This window comes from Lepidochelys kempii, chromosome 1 (genome assembly GCF_965140265.1).
Source record: "Lepidochelys kempii isolate rLepKem1 chromosome 1, rLepKem1.hap2, whole genome shotgun sequence".
Classification (NCBI taxonomy): Eukaryota; Metazoa; Chordata; order Testudines; family Cheloniidae; genus Lepidochelys; species Lepidochelys kempii.
In genome coordinates, this window is record NC_133256.1 from 95,008,187 (window position 1) to 95,027,632 (window position 19,446).

General features: G+C 43.0%; 1 protein-coding gene across 2 annotated transcripts in view; it reads left to right on the plus strand.

Moving 5' to 3' along the window:
• GPC6 (glypican 6) overlaps positions 1-17,402 on the plus strand; it is a 1,118,215-nt gene extending 1,100,813 nt beyond the window's left edge. For both annotated transcript variants that reach the window (XM_073347752.1, XM_073347761.1), the window contains 2 exons: positions 10,558-10,733; positions 16,099-17,402. In XM_073347752.1, coding sequence (XP_073203853.1) covers positions 10,558-10,733; positions 16,099-16,301 — 379 coding nt within the window. In that variant the 3' untranslated portion in view covers positions 16,302-17,402. The remainder of the gene's footprint in view (positions 1-10,557; positions 10,734-16,098) is intronic.
• Positions 17,403-19,446: the final 2,044 nt, after the last annotated feature.

Below are 19,446 nucleotides of genomic sequence, written 5' to 3' on the forward strand. Positions count from 1 at the left end.
TTACCTTTCCAAATTGAAACATTTTGATTTTTTTAAAGCTAAATTCTTAGGGGATTTAGGTGAGGAAGAATGATAAACCCTAGACCCAAACTGTGGTGGTTTTTCACTGGAACTGGAACACCCACCCGTGAGAGCCCTAACCAGCAGGCTAGAGAGTCACTCATGCTCTGATCCAATGACTATTTAATTAATTATACAGAGTGGAATGGCTTCAACAGGAGAGTTGACAGATGCCCATTTCAAAAGCTGAGTAGTTGGGGCACTCAGCTGGGATGGGGGAACTTTAGTTCAAGTTGTTGTTTCAAAGCTATCGGCTGTAAAGGGGTGGCAGCACTATCTGCTCCTCCTCGATTTTGTGAATGGCACTTAAGTCTCCTGGTGAATCTCGTCCTTCATTTCCAAATTACCTTTGCTTTTTATATTTTAAAATGTTTAAAGATGCCTGAAATAGAAACAAAACACTTTGTTTTGGGTTGAACAACGTATTTCATACATGAAAGAAAAAAATTGTGACAAATTTTGGTCAGGTTGACCTGAAGTTATTTTTTCTTTGATTTTTTTAAACTGCTGGCAAACCAAAAATTCAGTCCTTTGCACAGTTCTAGTCCTGAGTGCCCAATGAATGCAGTTCCGTACTGCTGTGATACAATTTCTAGCACACCTTGTAGATTTGTTAACCATTACCTATTTGTGGAAACAAGCTAGTGGATGAAAATTAGACAGCCACAGAAACAGCAACAAACCAGTTCAAATTTGAACTGAACAGGATGTCTTTTGTCTGAAGCTATGTCTACACTATGAAACTTAGGCATGGCTGTACTGCTGCAGCTGTAAGGTATCCTGTGTAGCCACTCTATGCTGGTGGGAGAGAGCTCTCCCATCGCCATAACGAAGCCACCCTCACTGAGCAGCGGTAGCTGTGACAGTGGGAGACACTCTCCTCCCAACATAGCGCTCTCCACACTGGCGCTTTTGCTGGTGAAACTTATGTTGGTCAGGGATATGAAAAGAACCACCCCAACCAACAAAAGTTTTAGCAACCAAAGTCCTAATGTAGACATAGCCTAAGATGCAACTATGAAAAAAATTAATAGGTCATAAGTCAGCGTATGTCAGCTTCTCCATTGTGCAAGATACTTTCTAAGAGAAAGATTCCCTCATGGACCCACCTCCCCTCCCAATGTCTTAATCCCCTACTGCTTAATTGTCAAAAGTTTCATTTTGCAGACAAGCCCAAAGGGCTCTGCAAACTGTGGGTTGTCCATGGACCGCGATTTGATAAGAACTGGTATAAATCTACTCTCCAAAGCCAGGAGTATTTTTTCTTTATGCTTAGCTGTTAGACCCCATCCCCATTCCCCCTGAAGCCTGTGAGGGAGGTAAATGGCAGCTAACAGAACAATATCAGGAACGTTTATATATAACTACATGCAGTGGTGCTGTAGCCATGTCATGTATTACTAGGTTCATCTTAAAAGGACCGTGTGAGAGTAAAATTTGAAATCACCTTCCTCCACAATCGCTATTATTGTAGCAGTTCTTCATAAGTTACAACCCCATGCAGGTGTGCTCTGCTGTCAAAAGGAAGCTAGCTAGTGTGTGTTGCTCCATGAAGCACACATTAATAAAGACTGCATGCTGCTCCTATTGAAAAGAGCCCTAAAGCATGCCTGCTAAAATCATTCTTGGTTTCCTTGAGCAATTCTAGTCTTTTGTCCTACGTGCCTTGTAGCGAAGCAAAGACTCACAGGTGCAGCACCTCCTGCTGGTCATGTCAGGAATTAGCTCTCCAGCATATGGCGCACCTCCTCCTGGCCAGTGTCTCACCTGACACTGGCCCCATGTCCCTCCCAGACCCCAGTGCCCCTTTACCTTGGGGTGCTGCCCCCTGGCAGTGCCCCCACACTTTGGGTCTCCTCTCCCAGGGGAACCCCCAACCCTCTATCCCCACCTTGCCTCAGTGGCTACTGCCAGTCATCATCTATCCCCCATTCACTGGGGCAGACTGCAGTCTGTAAACCACTCATCACTGGCAAGACAGGGGTTGGACCTGCAGCCTATTATCTCTCTTTAGGTCTTGAACAAGGCCTGCAGCCTGGTGAGTTGCCAGGCTGCAGCTCCCCTTGCCACTCCCCAGCACTTCTCTACCTCCAGTACCCTGCTCCCAGGCAGCCAGGTCCTTCTCTCCCCACCCCTAGAGAGAGACTGACTCAGCTCCTGCCTCACAGCCCTTTTATAGGGCCAGCTGTGGCCTGATTGGGGCATGGCCCCAGCTGTGGCTGCTTCCCCAGTCAGCCTGGCCTTTTCTCTCAAGAGTGGGGTAACTGTCCCGCTACATGCCTGGCCACTACCACTCAGCTCCCTTTTTCCCCAGGCACCTCTACAGATAAGGGCTTGATATTGTCCTAAATTTTCAGGATTTGGTCCATCCAAAATGGGTAGGTTTTCTTTTGAGTTTACAAAGGAGCAATTCTCTTGCAGCCTTCCTTCTGCGATATTTACATCATGGGAAGGCTTGCACTTGGAACAAAAGAGAAACTATTACTCCAAGTGTCAGTGAAATGCAATTAACAGGATATGTGAAATTTGGCAATGCCCTAGAGAGCAAGGTCATTCCTCTTTATTGTAGCATAAAATGTACCCTTACTCATGATGACTAGTATCTACAATAAAGTACGAGTCAGCATGAATAAGGGCAGCAGAAGCTGGCCTGTTAGTAAATAAAGGATTGGATTTCTTTGTATTCATATGCTTGCCTATTCTCTGCCTTGGCTCCCATGCTAGTGTTAGGCCTCCCTTTTCCCTCATGGTAGGTATAGGCATGGATTTTGAATTCCAGAGTGAATCACAGAAGTTAAAGATGGAAAAAAACAGTTGGGTCATGTAGCCTATTCCCTAGTGTAATAGTCTGCTAGTCAGTTAGACTCTCTTCACTTAGACTCTCTAGTCACTTAGACTCTCTTCTCAGGGCATGGGCAGAGGAAGCTCCCTAGAAGCACAGGGGGCACCAGCGCCCGGACCATGGCCCGTCCCATGATCCACCCTGAGACCCACCTCTGCTTGGCCTCCTCCCACCTATGCTCCACCTCCACTCTGCCCCAGGCCCTGCTCCTGCTCGTCCCCCTCCCCTAAGGTCCCCCGCCCGCTGCTTGTGCCATTACACTCCCTCCCCTGAGGGGCCCCCCCACCTGCTGTTTGCACCTCTTCACCCCCTCCCTAGAGGCCCCCACACACACACTCGCCGATGCATGAAAGGCTGATGTATGAAAGGGGTGTCACTGACACTTCTGAATAGATCTTAAGGATTCCCTATTCTCGATAAAGTATCTGCAACAATATTTCCTTTCCCCTTGATATGAATTATGTCAACGTCGTATGCTTGAAGGGCTAGACTTCGAAGAAGTAATCTAGAGTTCCTTGAGCTCAGTGTAGCCATGCGAGTGGGGCAGGGTCACTTACTAAAGTGAACTTTTTGTTATATGAACAGGGTTTAAGCTGCTTAACTGCCCAGATAGTTGCATAGCATTTTCCTTGATTGTAGCATAGTTTTGCTCAGTGGATGTCAGTTTTTTGCTTAAGTACGCAATGCGGTGGCTGCCCTGATTTCTGATTTCTAAGGGTTTGTCTACACTGGCACTTTGTCAGCAAAACTTGTATCATTCAGGGGTGTTAAAAAAAACACACCCGGAATGATAAAAGTTTGCCCGATGAAAAAGCGACACTGCGAACAGTGCTTTGTCGGCAGGAGCACTCTCCTGCCAACAAAGTCACTGCCACTTGTGGAGGGTGGAAGTTTTTGTCCGCAGGAGAGCACAGCCATGTCGCTAAAAGCCTCGTAGTGTAGCCTAACAGTCTGACCTGAGTTTGGCACTCTTAGTTGTGAGCCACTCCAGGTACTGCGATACCTAGGCAATGAACAGGGAAATATAACAAAAGACAAAATATTTTTTAAAAAACAGTGTCTTAGGTGCTGCTGGTCAAAGAAAACAGAGTTGTAGAATTGCAAAATAGATATTGGCTCTTGTGTTTCATTCAACACATCCACCTTCTAACATTGCATATACCAGAAAATGTATGTTATAAAACTGAGGTTATAGAAAATGGAAGCTATTCCTTCTTTTGAAAGAGGCAGAACACCAAGGTCACTTGTAGTTATTAAAATCCACTGATATGTCTCTACTGCTGTGAGACCAGATGGGGTTAATCCAAGGCCACCAATTAGCAGATAACATGCAGAGTTACAGGAATGATCCATTTGACTTTCTGGAAGGGTGCACTTGTTATGATGATGACCCTTGACACAGAAAAAGCATTTGTTTGATAAGGTCAAATGTAAATATTGGGGCAGAGGAGGTGGGAGTTGGATGGTATGGAACTGGGAACATTTATGAGATGGATGGAATCCCATTTCTAAAAAAACCTTATAGCCAGAATCAAAGTTAATGATAGCTACGTCAAACCTAGTCCCTTCTGAGAAGTACCGAGCAGGCTGCCCCATCACATCTCATATTCATGGTCATGAAAATTTGAACACAAATGTTGTTTGTTTGTTTGTTTTTAAAAAGTATCTTGGGTATAAATTCAAGAGACTTGGGTAACAATGTTATCCTCTATGCACGTGAGGTCTTAATGACACTTGGTGATCTGCTCACCCAGATGACTGTTATGAAAGATAAGATGGAATTTGTAGAAGTCTCAGGCGTTAGTATTCAGTTATACCAAATCCCAATTATTAGCCCTTGAAATAAACTAAGATACCCAAATACCATGACAAGCAAAATGCCATGGTACAATGCTGAAGTTACAGCCAGCCGCACCCATCTCTTCCCTTCGCCTGCAGAACCCAGTTTAGCTGAGGAAGCACATGCTGCCTGGTCCAATAGAGTTCGGGCTCTCTCTGTGTTGGGTGGAGGAAGTGAGGCACTAGAGCATTGTCTATACTAAGAAAATGGCCCATTTCTAACAACAGCTTTGTTTCAGCTGCATGTAACCCTTCTGCCCGTCAGAGTTGGCAGCAACAAGGGCCGGGTTCAGTATCTAGGGGTTCCATTCCAATAACACAATGCAAAACCAGCTAGAGCCCCCACCCAGTGACCTGGGACAAATATATACCACCCCCGCTGGGCGCCTCCAAGAGGCAATACTTCCCCTCTCACAAGCACATAGTCTGAGTGTAGCAAAAGCCTTTTAATAACAGAGAGAAACAATGTGGTGTTATGTTGGGGAAACACCACCAACAGGATTCATAACACAACCCATGAGCAAAAAAAAACCCACCCCAGGCAAATTGGGGCATGCCCTTTTCCCTTTGGTTCTTGAGTCCAGCAACCCCAAATCACCCAAAGTCCCAAAAGTCCAATGCCCCAAAAGTCTCTGTCCCTGGTCAGGGCAGCCCCAGAGTTCGAAAGTTTATCTGCGGAGCTTTACCTCCCAACCTGGGTGGAAATGGGACGGGGGTAAGAGGCACCTTACGTGATCTGAAGCTGACCGCCCCATAGTTCCATAGCGGCGCTCTGCTCCACCAGCCGCCCCACAAACTCCTTCGCTCAGCTGCACTCCGCTCCACCAGCCGCCCCACGAACTCCTTCGCTCAGCTGCGCTCCGCTCCGCCAGCCGCCCCACGAACTCCTTCGCTCAGCTCCATGGCCCACAAGCAGCTCCTGCCATCCACACACTGCTCCACGTCGAACTGCTTCACCAGCCGTCCCGCAAACTGCTCCACAATATATCTTCAGGCTCCCCCACTACTTAACACAACACTCAGTGATTTCAGCTCTTAGGTGAATTCAGCTTGTAGTAGGGGAGCCACAGTGCTGGTGCACTGTCAGCCCAAAGTGAGCTCAGCAGCCTATAACTAGACTTCTAATGAAATCAAAATTAGCTCTGATATTCCACAGTGGAGAGAGGAGGAAGTGCAATTAGCATGTAAGGCCCTCACCAAGGGGCCCATGCCACCAAGTATTAATACTTATCCACAGCCTCTCTCTATTCACACAGTTTTGGAACCCATGACCCTTGCCTAGCGAGTGCTACTTAGTTGATGGTGAATCCCTCCATCATAACAAAAGGCCACGTACAGTTCCAAGCACAGTTCCCATAATCAGGGTAATAACAATTTATTCTTCCTGCCCCAATAACAGAGACACTGGGGATCCCACAGCAGCCAAAGTGACCATTTGGGCAGCTATGGTCTCATTCTAGGCGTGGTGGGTGTGCCTATGCAAATGAGATCGGCCCCTGAAGTTCTTTTCCACAACTTGCCACACCTCACCACCAGATGTCAGGGTGGAGCTCATCCTGACACTGCTTACATGCACTTAATTGTGGACATCTATGTTCAGCACCATTGGAGAAAATGCATTAAGCCCAGCTCTCAGCAACTAAACAAAATGTTTCTATTAATAAATGTATGATTTCCAATCTAATTTTGCTGGGGCTCCCCTTCCAGGCTCTTGACAGATGGACCATTCCCTTCCAGTCCCTGTGTTCCCTTATATCCCACCTAAGCACAGCTGCTGCTGTTTTTCCTTTACACACACATACACACACACTAACCAGTCCCTTTGGGGATTGCCCTATGATTGAAAAGAGACAGATGGGGTTGTCTGTTTGGCCAAGTGAGCCAATTGTAAGTGCCTTTTTATCTTAGCAGGCCGGGTAAGCTTGTCTGCCATTATCCTAGCTTGAGTGAACCTCCCTGCTGCATTTGTTTTGTCTTCCTCACAAGACGAGACACCAATGAAAGCTACAGCACTTACTGAGTGGAATTTCCCAGTGTTAAGTAAACAGCTGCTGCAGCAGCAGAAGATGGAGGACACTGCCCTTTAAGTCAGATGTCATTCATGAAATGGAAAACCCATCCATTTTTGTTCAGTGGCCACTGTGGTTTGTTTATGTAAGCAATCTGAAAAGAATTATCAGCCATTTTTAGTCTTGAAAAGAAAGAAAATACTTTGGAACATCAGCTGCATATTGGAAAAAAAAATGGACTTTAAACAAGCTTTGTGGGACTTGCATAACAGGTGCCAAAAAGCATTTTTGCCATGCCTGCTGAGGCAAGTGAGAAGTATGGAAAGGCTGAAGAGGAATGAAGAAATGGGTTAAGATTTTAGAAAATGTAAACGGCACTAAACTACTGCTGTATCTGAGCAAGAAACAAATCGAAAATAAACAGTAATGTCCAGCTTCTCATCTGTCAAAGAGGTGACAGAAATAATCGGACACAGATCCAGGCTAGCCTCTCCCATTCCATTTTTATTTAGAATCGTTGTTATTATTACCATGCACCAAAAGGGATGGTTAACCGCAAGAGCAGCAGCAAAGCTTAATACCCAAAGGGGTAGCTCCACTTTCAGAACTGCAACATAAGCAGCTGTGTTTGAACAACTTTGCCCACCCTGCAGCCAATTTTCTGTCAAAAATGGTCTCCTGCCACTGCTTCCAATTTTGGGTGACTTAACCCTACCACATACACATCAAAATGCTTTTGTAAGAACATGTGCTTGGCTGTCATTCAGGGGGAAGATGTCACTCGAAAAACACCTTCGACTTTGAACTTCTATATCCCTGGTCTAAAGAAAGGGTAGCAATGTTTAGCTTTTTACATTCAAAAGAGACTTTCCTTTGAGAAAACAGGTGAGCCACTTTGATAACAATTATCTAAATACTTCATTCACGTGCTGTAAATACTGAGGCCCTGATCCAGCGAGGTACTTAGGCATGTACCTAACTTTAAATGCTTTGAAGTCAATGGGCTTTCTTAAAGTGTGCTTAAATTTAACAAATGCTTAAGTTCTTTGCTAACTGTGGCTTGACAGCGCAATACTAAAGATGTATGTGCTTAAAGTGTAGCAACTAAATCTGCATGAAGACACCTAAATAATAATTTTAGTCACCTCAAATCTGATTTAGGCACTTAAAGATAGATTTAGATGCCAAATTTTGGGCTCCCAAACTTGAAAATTAGGCACTGAATCATTAAACCTAACCCATTCTGAAACTGAAAGTGTATCATACAGTAGCCACTATATTTCATCCTTTGGAATAAAGTCTTATCTTGGAGAGCCAATTCAATAAAGTTGTTGATTTCATATCTTTAACACTTTTGTTTGAAAGTTCATCCTTCTTATGGCAAATACAGTTTTTAAGTGTGTGTGTGTGTGTGTGTGTGTGTGTGTGTGTGTGTGTGTGTGTAATTCATTTGACTCTTTTCAAGTCCTAGCAATCATAGCAGAGCAAACCAACATTTTGTGAATGTCATGGCTGTTCCTGGAGTGAATCTGATTCTACAGGTGATTTTAAAATGAATTAGGGTGAAAGAGCACAACTAGGCCCACTTGACATCCCCTTGAAGTCAGCTGATCTCTGGGTGGGTCCAGGGTCCGCCACACAGATCCATTTACAGAATTTGAAACTTGTTATTCATCCTAAATAAAGAATTACCAGAAAACTCTTATTACATTAAACTTCCAAAATAACTCATATGCTTTCCATATAGAAAACTTATTCAGGACTCAGTATATCACATAAACTAGGTTCTACTTTTATTACACAATAAGACAAGAAGTCAAACATAAATCAGTCATTGCAATTTGATGCATCATATTTCATAGCCAAACACTGCTTCTCATGGATTGAATCAGATAATTAGCAGAACAATCATCAGTCATGAACGGGAATTCTGATGCAGAGTATTCAAAATAAATACTTAGACTTAAAATCACTGTTAGCTAGTAACTGGTTGTTTCTCCTGGGGAAAGAATCTTATTGTCTTACAGCCTCTTTCTGTCTATTGGTCCTACACCACTGTAGAATCTGAGCACCTACTACAGAGAAAGAAAGATGATTATTGTTTTTTCTATTTTAACTCTTTCCTTCTCAGCCTTAGGAGAAATTTCTGGGTTCATTTATAAGATATTAATTTGTTTGTTTGTTTATGTTTGTGTCAAAGATAGAACAAGCAGCTGAACTGAAGAAATTAGTTTTGCATTTAGTTCTGGAAGTGACAGGTCCTTATCTCTTATGGGAGTTTGTCAGTCCATTAGAGAACTGAAGTCAGGTCCTTAGTGTTCAGATATATCTCCAAATTAAACAACAGCTATTATATATTATTGTTGTTGTTGTTGTAATACAAATTATTAGTATTGTTATTATTATTAATAATAACAATAACAATAATAACAATAATAATAATTTGTATTACCATAGTGCCTAGGAGCCCTCGTCATGGATTATTTGCTAGATGCTGCACAAACACAGGTCCTGCCCTAAAGAGCTTACAATCTAAGTATAAGACAAGAAACAGCCAGGGGCATACAAGAACACAATGAGGCAATATTGGTAAGTTTGACAGGTAGTGGGATCATAGTACCAGCAGTCTAATTGTTATCAAGTTTTTTTTTTGACATCACAGCAAAGGAGAGTTTTAAGGAAACATTTGAAGGAGGAGAACAACATGGTTTTGTGACTATGTTCTGAAAGCTCTTCCCAAGCATGGGGAGAAGCATGAGGGAAAGCATAAAAATGTAACAAATGGGCAATGGAGCCTAGCATGTGTGGGCTGATTAGAAGTGGGAGTCAACATCTTGATTGGGATGGGGCATGAAGGGCCTTGAAAGTGAAGACCTGTAGCTTATGTTTGATATGATAGAGAAGGAAGAACCCATGGAGGGACGCGTGCAAAGAGAGGGGTGACTGGTCAAAGAGACAGGCTAGGACAACGGTCTTTGCAGCTGCATTCTGAATGAATGTGAGTGGTGCAAGATTCCATTTGTCAAAGCCAGAGAAAAGGGTGTTGCAGTAATTGAAACATGAGATGATGTTGAGTTTTAGCTGCATGGATGGATAGGACAGATGTTATCTTAGAGATACTAAGCAGAACGAATTGGCAAAATTTAGACATAGCTTAGAGGCAAGGACCTAGAAAGAGGTCTGAATTGAAGATGATGCCCAGCTTACAGGCCTATGTGATGGGCAAGATATTGGGGTTGCCCACAATGATTAAGAAAGGAGGTCGGAGAAAAGGGTTTAGAGGAAAAGATTAATAACATGTCTCTTTCAACAGCTGACCAAAGTTGTCATTGCAAATGATCTATATGCGATAGAAACTATTTTTACATAACAAGATGGATAAAAATAAAAAAAGTACAAAGGAATATTGGGCTAGATAATCAGCTAGATAATATTGGGCTAAATAATGTAGCTCCTTTGACGTCAATGGAACCTAGTTTTCATCAGCGAGGATCTGGCCATTTAGAGTTTTACACTATACTAGTAAATCTCAACTGTGGTTTTCAGAGGTAAGAGCACTTGCTGATAGTGCGCAGAGTTAACCAGTCAGATGATGTTAACTCTTCTTTGTTTCCATATGTCGAAGCTCTTCAAAAAGAACAGTAGCTGTTAGACTCTGTAAAACTGACAAAGTAGTTTTCTAAATATTTTTATAAGAAATGTTAAAGACAGTTAATACTGTCAAATTGCTTAGTATAGAATTTGCACTATGGTCCGCATTTCCATAAAACATTATATACTGAGCCAATTGTTCATTTTGCTGTCTAGATACCTGCCTGAGATTATGAATGATGGGCTGACCAACCAGATCAACAATCCCGAAGTAGATGTGGACATCACAAGGCCTGACACCTTCATACGGCAACAAATCATGGCCCTAAGAGTCATGACTAACAAACTGAAGAATGCATACAATGGAAATGATGTGAACTTCCAAGATACAAGTAAGCAACTGATTTTGCAAACAAACATATCGTCCAAACAAATTCATAAACCCACCACATTGGGGCCATTATAAATTCTAATAACTCTCCTTAGTTATAGTAATCTGCTAAGTATACCTTATTCCAGATGGTCCTGGGTTGGAAAAGTGAAGCCATGTAAGGGTTTGCCTACATAAAACAGCTTAGCCTAAGGTGTGAATTTAGGCCATGTCTGTACTATGGGGACTATGGAGGCACGGCTATATCACTGTAGCTATGCCGGCATAACCTCATAGTGCCAATCCAGTCTATAGCAATGGAAAAAGCTTTTCCAGTGCTATGGGAACACCATCTACTTGAGTGACAGTAGCTAGGTCAACGGAAGCATTCTAGCTGTGTCTACACTGGGGGTTAGGTCAACGTAGCTACAGGGTTCGGGGTATAGATTTTTCACCCCTGAGCACTATAGTTATGCCAACCTCAATTTTAAGCATAGGCCAGGCCTCACACTGATTTAGTTAAACTGGTGCATGCCACAGTGTGGACACGCTTATGTCGTTTTAAATGGTTTTTTTCAATTTAATTTAAGTAGATTGGGAGCTAAGTCAAAATTGTCTGTTAAACTACAGTAAGTGTCCGCATGGAGCTTTGCACCCATTTAATTAATTCGTTCATCTGGTGAAACTTTCCCACGTAAACAAATCCTAAAATTGCTTCAGTGATATCATTCCGTCTCTCAAGGTTGACCATTTACTGACTAGAACTCAAGTTCCACATTCAAGTTCTCAATCAGAGAATACAGTGTACTCCGCGATCTTCACTTTAGTAAAAGTCTTCAAGGAAAAATCATATATGGTTCTATGGTCCTCATAAGAAGGTTTCAGTATATACTTTTCAAGATCAGACTCATGCAGTATTTTTTTAAACAGATCTGGGTTTGTGCTATTAGTCGTTATTATTGCAGGTTGTTATTTAGATTATGGTAGCAACCAAAATGCACTACAGCCTTTGCAAGCACATTCCCATAAAATGAAGATCATATAATCTGAGAAGAGGACAAAGTATGGAGGGTGGGGGAAAGAGATAAAATGTACAAGTAAACCAATCAGGGAGGAGCTAGGCTTATGTCTTATTATAGCTATTACATGTTTGGGGAATTTTGTTTTGTTTTGTTCTTAAGATGTAGCATTATATTTGCCTCTCTCCTTCCTCCTGCTTCAATTCATCTCCCCAGCTTTCCACCACTGCAACTGCCTGAGTCTATCACTGCTTCCGTAAGCACCTTGTTTAAAAAATGCCCATGTACTCTGTGGCACAGTCGGACCACAGTCTGCTGCAGTGTTCATTTGTTGTTTCTCCATTCTTGCCTCCCGCACCCAAATGCATACAGGACTAAGGTGGCAACTTATAGTCAGTTTCAGCAGTTTATCTTCTCAAAATCCTTGAGCCTCAGTGTTTGCTCTATTCTCTAAACCAGTGGTTCTCAAAGCCGGTCCACCGCTTGTGCAGGGAAAGCCCCTGGCGCGCCAGACCGGTTTGTTTACCTGCCGTGTCCGCAGGTTCGGCCAATCGCAGCTCTCACTGACCGTGGTTCGCCACTCCAAGCCAATGGGGGCTACAGGAAGTGGTGCGGGCCGAGGGACTAAACCACCTAGTTGCATAGCTTGCTCACCTGTTTTCTGGGTGTAAATTGTACACCAGCTCTAGCTCATCAACCTGTCTCCAGCCTGGCTCTGTAGAACAGTGCCAGAACACACACTGTAATCCAAGTATCAGGGGATAGCCGTGTTCGTCTGTTTCCACAAAAACAACAAGGAGTCCGATGGCACCTTAAAGACTAACAGATTTATTTGAGCATTATACTGTAATCCAACTGATTACTCTCTGTGGGTAAAATGCAAAATAGGAAACAGTTGTAGGCAGGTCCCAGCAGGGCAGGGAGAGAGAAAATTGCCAGGTGCCTGGTTACAACAAAATAATGAATTCTACAGCAAAAATGCTGAATTTTGTGACATTTTAGAAAAATGCCTAATTCCATGGCTGCACAAGTCATAGGGCAAAGGGCTCTGAGTGAGATGACTGGAGCATTTCCCACCTCTCAGACCCATTGTTTCATGCTCTTTGAAGTTTCAGACAGGGATTGGTGTACCTTCTAGTCACTTTTTTGAGGTTATCATTGTACCCCAATTCCTGTCTGAAGCCTCTCATGAAAACTGCCTCTTCCACTGCCTATACTCTCTATCTAGTGTTACACTAGGGCCTTGTCTACACGACACAGTTTTGTCGGCAAAAGGCAGCTTTTGCCAACAAAACAGTAGAGGTGTACACACAACAAAGCTACTTTCGGGAGAAGAACTCTGCTGTTTTGCCGACAAAATGAAGCCCCCTCGACGAGAGGCATAAAGCCTTTTGCAGCAAAGTTAAAGCACCAATGCACCAGTGTAGGTGCTACTGTCCGTTATGTCGACATAACCGGCCTCCCCCAGTATCCCACAATGCCCACCGTGACCGCTCTGCTCACTGATTTGAACTCGGTTGCCCTGCAGGCACACACCCCTCCCTTTTCAAAGCTCCGGGAAGCTTTGACATCCCTCAGCATGGAGAGCTCATAGAGCCCCTGAGGATGCCGCTCCTGGTAGCTGAGGAGGCTGTGGGAGAACTCAGAGGGAATCACAGAACCATTAATGTGGAATCAGCCGGCAGGCAGAGTGGGCTGCTGCTGTGGGGGGTGGGGGAGAGAGACTGCTGTGCTGTGCAGTTGGGGGCTCATGCGTGGAGGTGTCCCCTTGCCCTCATGCCGCTGTCTGAACTTCAAGAGACAGCATGCCGACGCACGCTCCCCCAACACGTACCCTTCCCCAACACACACTCTGTCTCTCTCACATATACACTCCCCCAATCTCTCACACACTTCCCCAACGCACACTGTTTCTGTCTCTCTCTCACACACACACACGCTCCCTGCCACACACTCTCCCCCTCCAACCACCCCCCACATACACTTCCATTGAAAAGTCGCCAGCAATCTAGAAGGATGTCCATGGAACAATGCAACTGAGAAATCTGCATGATGTGACGCTGTACCTGCCCCATGAGGCATTGCAAACCCGTCCCAAAGCACCCTGCAACCAGTTGCACAGTGGGACCCACAATGTGCAACTGCTCTCTGTGTTGATGCAAGAATTGCTAGTGCGGACAGGGCCATCCCTGGGGGGTGTGGGGCCTGGGACAAATCAGCCTTCCTGCAACTCTACTTGCCGTCTGCCCGGCCGCCGCTTGCCTCCTCATCCCTCTCCCCCACCTGACCGGCCACTGCTCTCCTCCTCACCGTCCGCTGACATGCCTGCCTCCTCACCCCCCTCCTGCCTGCCTACCTGCCACTCACCTCCCCATTCGCCTCCTCACCCCACTCACCCGCCGGCCTCACCTCCCCACCTACCTCCTCACCTGAATATTGGGACAAATGGCGTCCCAATCGTACATCGGTCGGGACGCGAGACAGAGGGCTAAATATTGGGACAGTCCCAATTTTATCGAAGCACAGGGCCCCCCAAAGCGCAGGCCCTAGGGCAGTCACCCTGATTTGCCCTACCCAAGGGATGGCTCTGAGTTGGATGCACTCTGCCGACATAGTGTAGACATGCAACAGCATGTTAATTAAAGCGGCATAACTTTTGTCGAAAAAACTCTGTCGTGTACGCAAAGTCTAAGTATCTGATACAGCGGAACTTCAGCCATGAACGTCCTTAGTCTCATTTTGCTTAATCAAAAATTTAAACTCTAGTTCTTTACAATGAACTGCCTTGGCCACTGCTGACCAGGTGAAGGAAAGGTTTGGAAATATCAGGAAAGAAGCCAGATTCACTTCAGAGACAAATACACATCTGGATGTGATGCAATAAGAAGATCTGGGCAGATGCAACAGAGAGAACAAAGCATTGTTATCTTACAAAAGAAAGTGAATGGAAGGGAGTGAAGTGTTAAAAAAATCCTAAACGTAGGAATAAAATGAAAGGTGTACTTTTAATCATTTCAACTGTAAATTCTTCAGAGTAGGGACATTGTCTTCATGCTTGTTTGTAAAGTCCTGAGCATGCTGGTGCTTCATAAATAATAACCAGCTATCTCATAACATAAAATCATGTATCCCTCCCCAAATTTTTGATGAAGAACTTCCAGTATTCTAGAGTCAGAAAACAATGAGCATTATGCTCACATGTACACAAAAGATTCACTAGAGATAGGATAGTATGCATGAAAAAAATATCATGCAAATAGCCATTAGGTGTGCTAAGGACAATCAACATGCTGGCTAGTAGTACTATTGTCACTGTAATTGTAGGCTAGGTCTGCTAGAGAGCTACAATCCATGTACAGAAAAAGTTTAAGAGACCAATGCTTCTTTACTGAGTTACCACAATGTCCTGTATAAAATTAGTATAACTAAATGTACTATAGTGACTAATGTCATATAATGGAATGATACAAGGTCAAGTAATTTCTGATCTTCCAATTTTTTTATTTACTTTTTAAATATTTTATTTGATATGTTGTCTTGTTGGTTGCATGCTAGCAAATTGACATTAATGGAAGCCTCTCTTAGATACTGTCCCATTTAGAAGGTATGAGTTTATGAAACAGAGGAATCATTGCAAACAGTCATAATAAATTGAAGTGGTCCAAATTGCAGTTTGATTCCTAATTAATATATTCAAGAATCCAGATGTGCCATAGTTCAGCAACCTTAAACGGAAAGCCTGAGGGTTGAGCGAGAAAAGCTAAAGTTCTTGTTTCGTCTCTTACCTGCACTAGTGTTACTCCACTGACTTCAAAAGAGTTACTCTTGTTTTACACTGATGTACGAGAGAGAGAAGAGAACCTCCTTTTCTGTGTATGTGCAAGGTTACTACTGTATTATAACAGTATTATTTATTGAGCAAACATGTTCTCTGTGCTGTTGATAACATAGAGAAAGTCACAGTCTCTGCCCTGTGCAGCCTGCACTCTAAAGCTTTCCAATGATACTTGTTTCCTATGTTACCTTTTGGTTACCAACATACATTATGCTTTAGGGCATACATGTCATCACGTTAAGAACATGCTTAAGCCCATCCCTATTCATCAAGAGCTTAAGTACTTGCTTAAACTCCAGTGACTTTTAGTGACTGCTTTGCAGAATAGAGATGGATTTAAACACAGGCTAAAGAAATTTGCTGAATTGGAGTCTTGGCGCACTGCACAATTCACCAAGTATGTCGTGGGCTTTTCCACCTTCCTCTGAGACATCAGGGGTTGGCTACTTCTCTGAAAGTCAGAATAATGGATCTGAGGAATGAATGGTTGACTTCTATGTTCTTATGTTGTTTTTCTTACCTCCCTGTGCTAGGTGATGAAACCAGTGGCTCAGGAAGTGGAAGTGGTTGCACTGATGATATCTGTCCTACAGAGTTTGACTTCATCACCACGGAAGCACCACCTGTTGACTCAGACAGGAGAGAAGTAGACTCTTCAGCAATCCAATCTAGCCATTCACTGTTTACGTTGTTCATCATGTGCATCATCCTTGTACTGCAGAGACAGTGGAGATAATCCTGGTTCTGGTCAGAGAGACTGTGTTTTAGCTACGAAAACAGCCAACTTGCTCCTTTTCTTACACTCTTGGACAATGGACCATGCCACAAATACTTACAGTTTTCTATGAGAAGAGAGCAGTACTACAGCCTGCTTCCCTTTTTGTTTTCCCAAAGAGTACCAGGTGCCAGACTGAACTGCTTCCTGTTTCTTTCAAGATATCTGTGAAGACAATGTCCACTCTTGAGAAAATTCTTTCTCAGATCTTTATTACTGGAGACTTTCTGAGCTGCATTATGCTGCAGAAGTAAAAAGGATCTTTCGGTGTGATGTTTTCCTTAACAAGAAAAAAAAGAGAAAGAAACAAAGAAAACAAATTTCCTTCTAAATCAGGCCAAACTCAAGGCTGCTGCATTTTCAAGAAAAACAAAACAAAAATACAAAAAAAAAAGGGGGGGGAACAAAAAGACAAAAGTTCTTCACAGACAGCCAGGCCTCCTCTAGGGGCTTCTGTCCAGTGATTCAGGTCATCAAAATGATCATTACTATTGCAAAGAAGTTTGATTTTTTTTCTAACACAACAATAAGAGTATGTTTCAATGGTGAATATCTTGCACTCCATCTGCCAACATCATCAGATTGGTATGAAGGTACAGGAGGCTGAAAAAAGAAGCTTGTCTTTTAGTATTATAGTAACACCACTAAGCTCAGAATATCATGTTACAGTTGCTTATGATTTAAATCTTGATGCCCAGTAAAAATTTGAGTAGATGCACTATTTCTCTAGCTTCTTTCAGTACTGATCATTACATAATTGGCACAGATTTCCACCTTGCGTCCCATCAACAATTGTGGTGATGCTAAACAAATCTTCCCTCAAGGGTTTGGACAGAAAATAATATCTTGTGATAGAATCTCTTTCCTTTTGCCACAGGTTTGACATTGATTAGAATTTTCTGCTACTGTGTTCATTATCCCACCAACCTGACAATACTTTAATGGACTGCTAAGAGTGATTGGATCCATACGTGAGTTTCACACATAACTACATCCTTTGCATTCATTAGTTTCTGTATCACAAGGGGTACTGTGCTACAAAAAGTCAAGACAAAAAAATATAGTACTGACATGGAGATTTCTTTCACTTTTTTAGTCTTAGTATGATCATCTATTTTTATATATATAAATATATAGAGATCACAGATTTTAACTTCTTAATTACAAGCTCAGGGTTGACACATCTTTGTAAGGAAAAAAATGTTTTGTCAACCAGCTCTTCTTTTTTTGTGCTGCTCTGGAAAGGAACTCTTTAATGACTGGTGAGCACAAGAATCAAAGAAGACAACCTTTTTACATATCCAGTGTCCGTTTCTTAAAAAGTTGCAAGGGGGTGAGAACCCCTTTTGTGTGTGTGCTTTCACGTGGACATGTGAGTTTGTGTGAAATGCCTATAGAAATGCACAGAGCAGTGTGACTTGTTTTGTGATGGCAATTGTACTCTCAAATGCTTCAAGAATATGCCACTTTAATAATCATTGCCCACATGGATACGGCTCATGGATATGGCTCTGGTTTGCATTAGATTGCATGACCTGAGTGTAGAGGCTATTTTAAAGCGTGGGTAAATGAGTGTCAGCAAGTAGGCAGACATCAAACCCTTCCTTCCCCCCGCAACAAGAAACAAAGGGCTTCTGTGAAAATTCTCAGAGGTATTGAAATGATTTGCTACAAATATACTTCCTGGTTCTTATAATGATTCTAGAGTTGTTAAGGACAAAATATGAAACCACTTTAAAGTAAGCCAGCCACATTACAGTTAAGATGTTGAACATGTAAATCGTATATGTTCCAATTTCGTTTTCTTATCAAATTATAATTAGCTATCAATTTAGCCATTAAATTAAAGTAGTAAACACACAGCATAATAGGATAAAGTATATTTAAACACTTTTACCAATATATATATATTTACAAACTACTATCAATATATTGTCTAATAAGAAAAACAAAATGTCAGTTTTCAAGACCCTGTATTCCATTTTTTGTTTGTTGTTGTTGTTTATTTAAAAGTTGATAAAATTCAGCATTGCTGGCCCAATTCAGTATCACATGCTTTGCGGAGAAACCATCAGTTTTATAGCCAGGGTCTGTGTTCATGTCATACATTGCATAGATAGATCTGGGCAGTGTTTCCCGTCATCTTCATGTTTCACTTTAGAACACTTAGTGGCTAAAGTTAAATTTCTTCATTAACTCAATGTCTACACTAGCACTTTTGTCGGTAAAACTTTTGTTGGTCGAGGTGTAAAAAAAACATGCCCCTGACTGACATAAGTTACATGGACAGAATCGCTGTGCCATTGGGATACGCTCTCCCATCAACATAGCTACTGCCGTTCACTGGGGGTGGTTTACTTATGCCGGTAGGAGAGCTCTCTCCCATCATCACAGAGCAGCTACACAGGAGACCTTACAGTGGTGCAGCTGCATCGATGCCGCTGTAAGGCCTCTAGTGTAGACACAGTTCGTATCAGTTAAAGCCAACCCATGCAGCAGATTTGCTTGACCCCAGTAAGCCCTACACTAAGAAGTTCTTTCCTCTGGATTTTTTCATTGATTTCTACATACAGTGGAACATGAGGGAGATTTCTCTGAAAATCTCCCCTAGTCCTCAGCCTTCTCATTCTACACATCTTCTGGCCCCTACTTGCACTGCTGCACTTCACATGTCGTCTTTCAGAACATGAGGGATTCAATTTGATTTTTACAATTCAGCATTTATCCTGCAGTAAATTATGTCAATTTCACCCGATTACGCTCTGTCAAGAAGCTTATGTAATGAAATCAACCCAGCTACACTGAGGCACTATCACTGCTGCATCCAGCTTCTGCTGGGTAAAGCAGAGTTGGGGTAGCTTGCAAACAAGCCTCTTGTGGTTCCCTGATTCTCTGCACTAGCTCTGGTGCTGGTTAGGGCAGCCTGCTGGCTGAAGCACATAGCTGGAGCCCGCATGCTCTTGCCACCTATCCCACTGTCTTGATCCAACACACACCTCCACCCACCTCAGTACGTCTTTTTGGCAGGGAGGGAGACATAGGGACCAGCTATGCCTGCTGGTGAATCTTCCCACACCAGCAGAATCCTCAGCAGGGGACTTGCAGG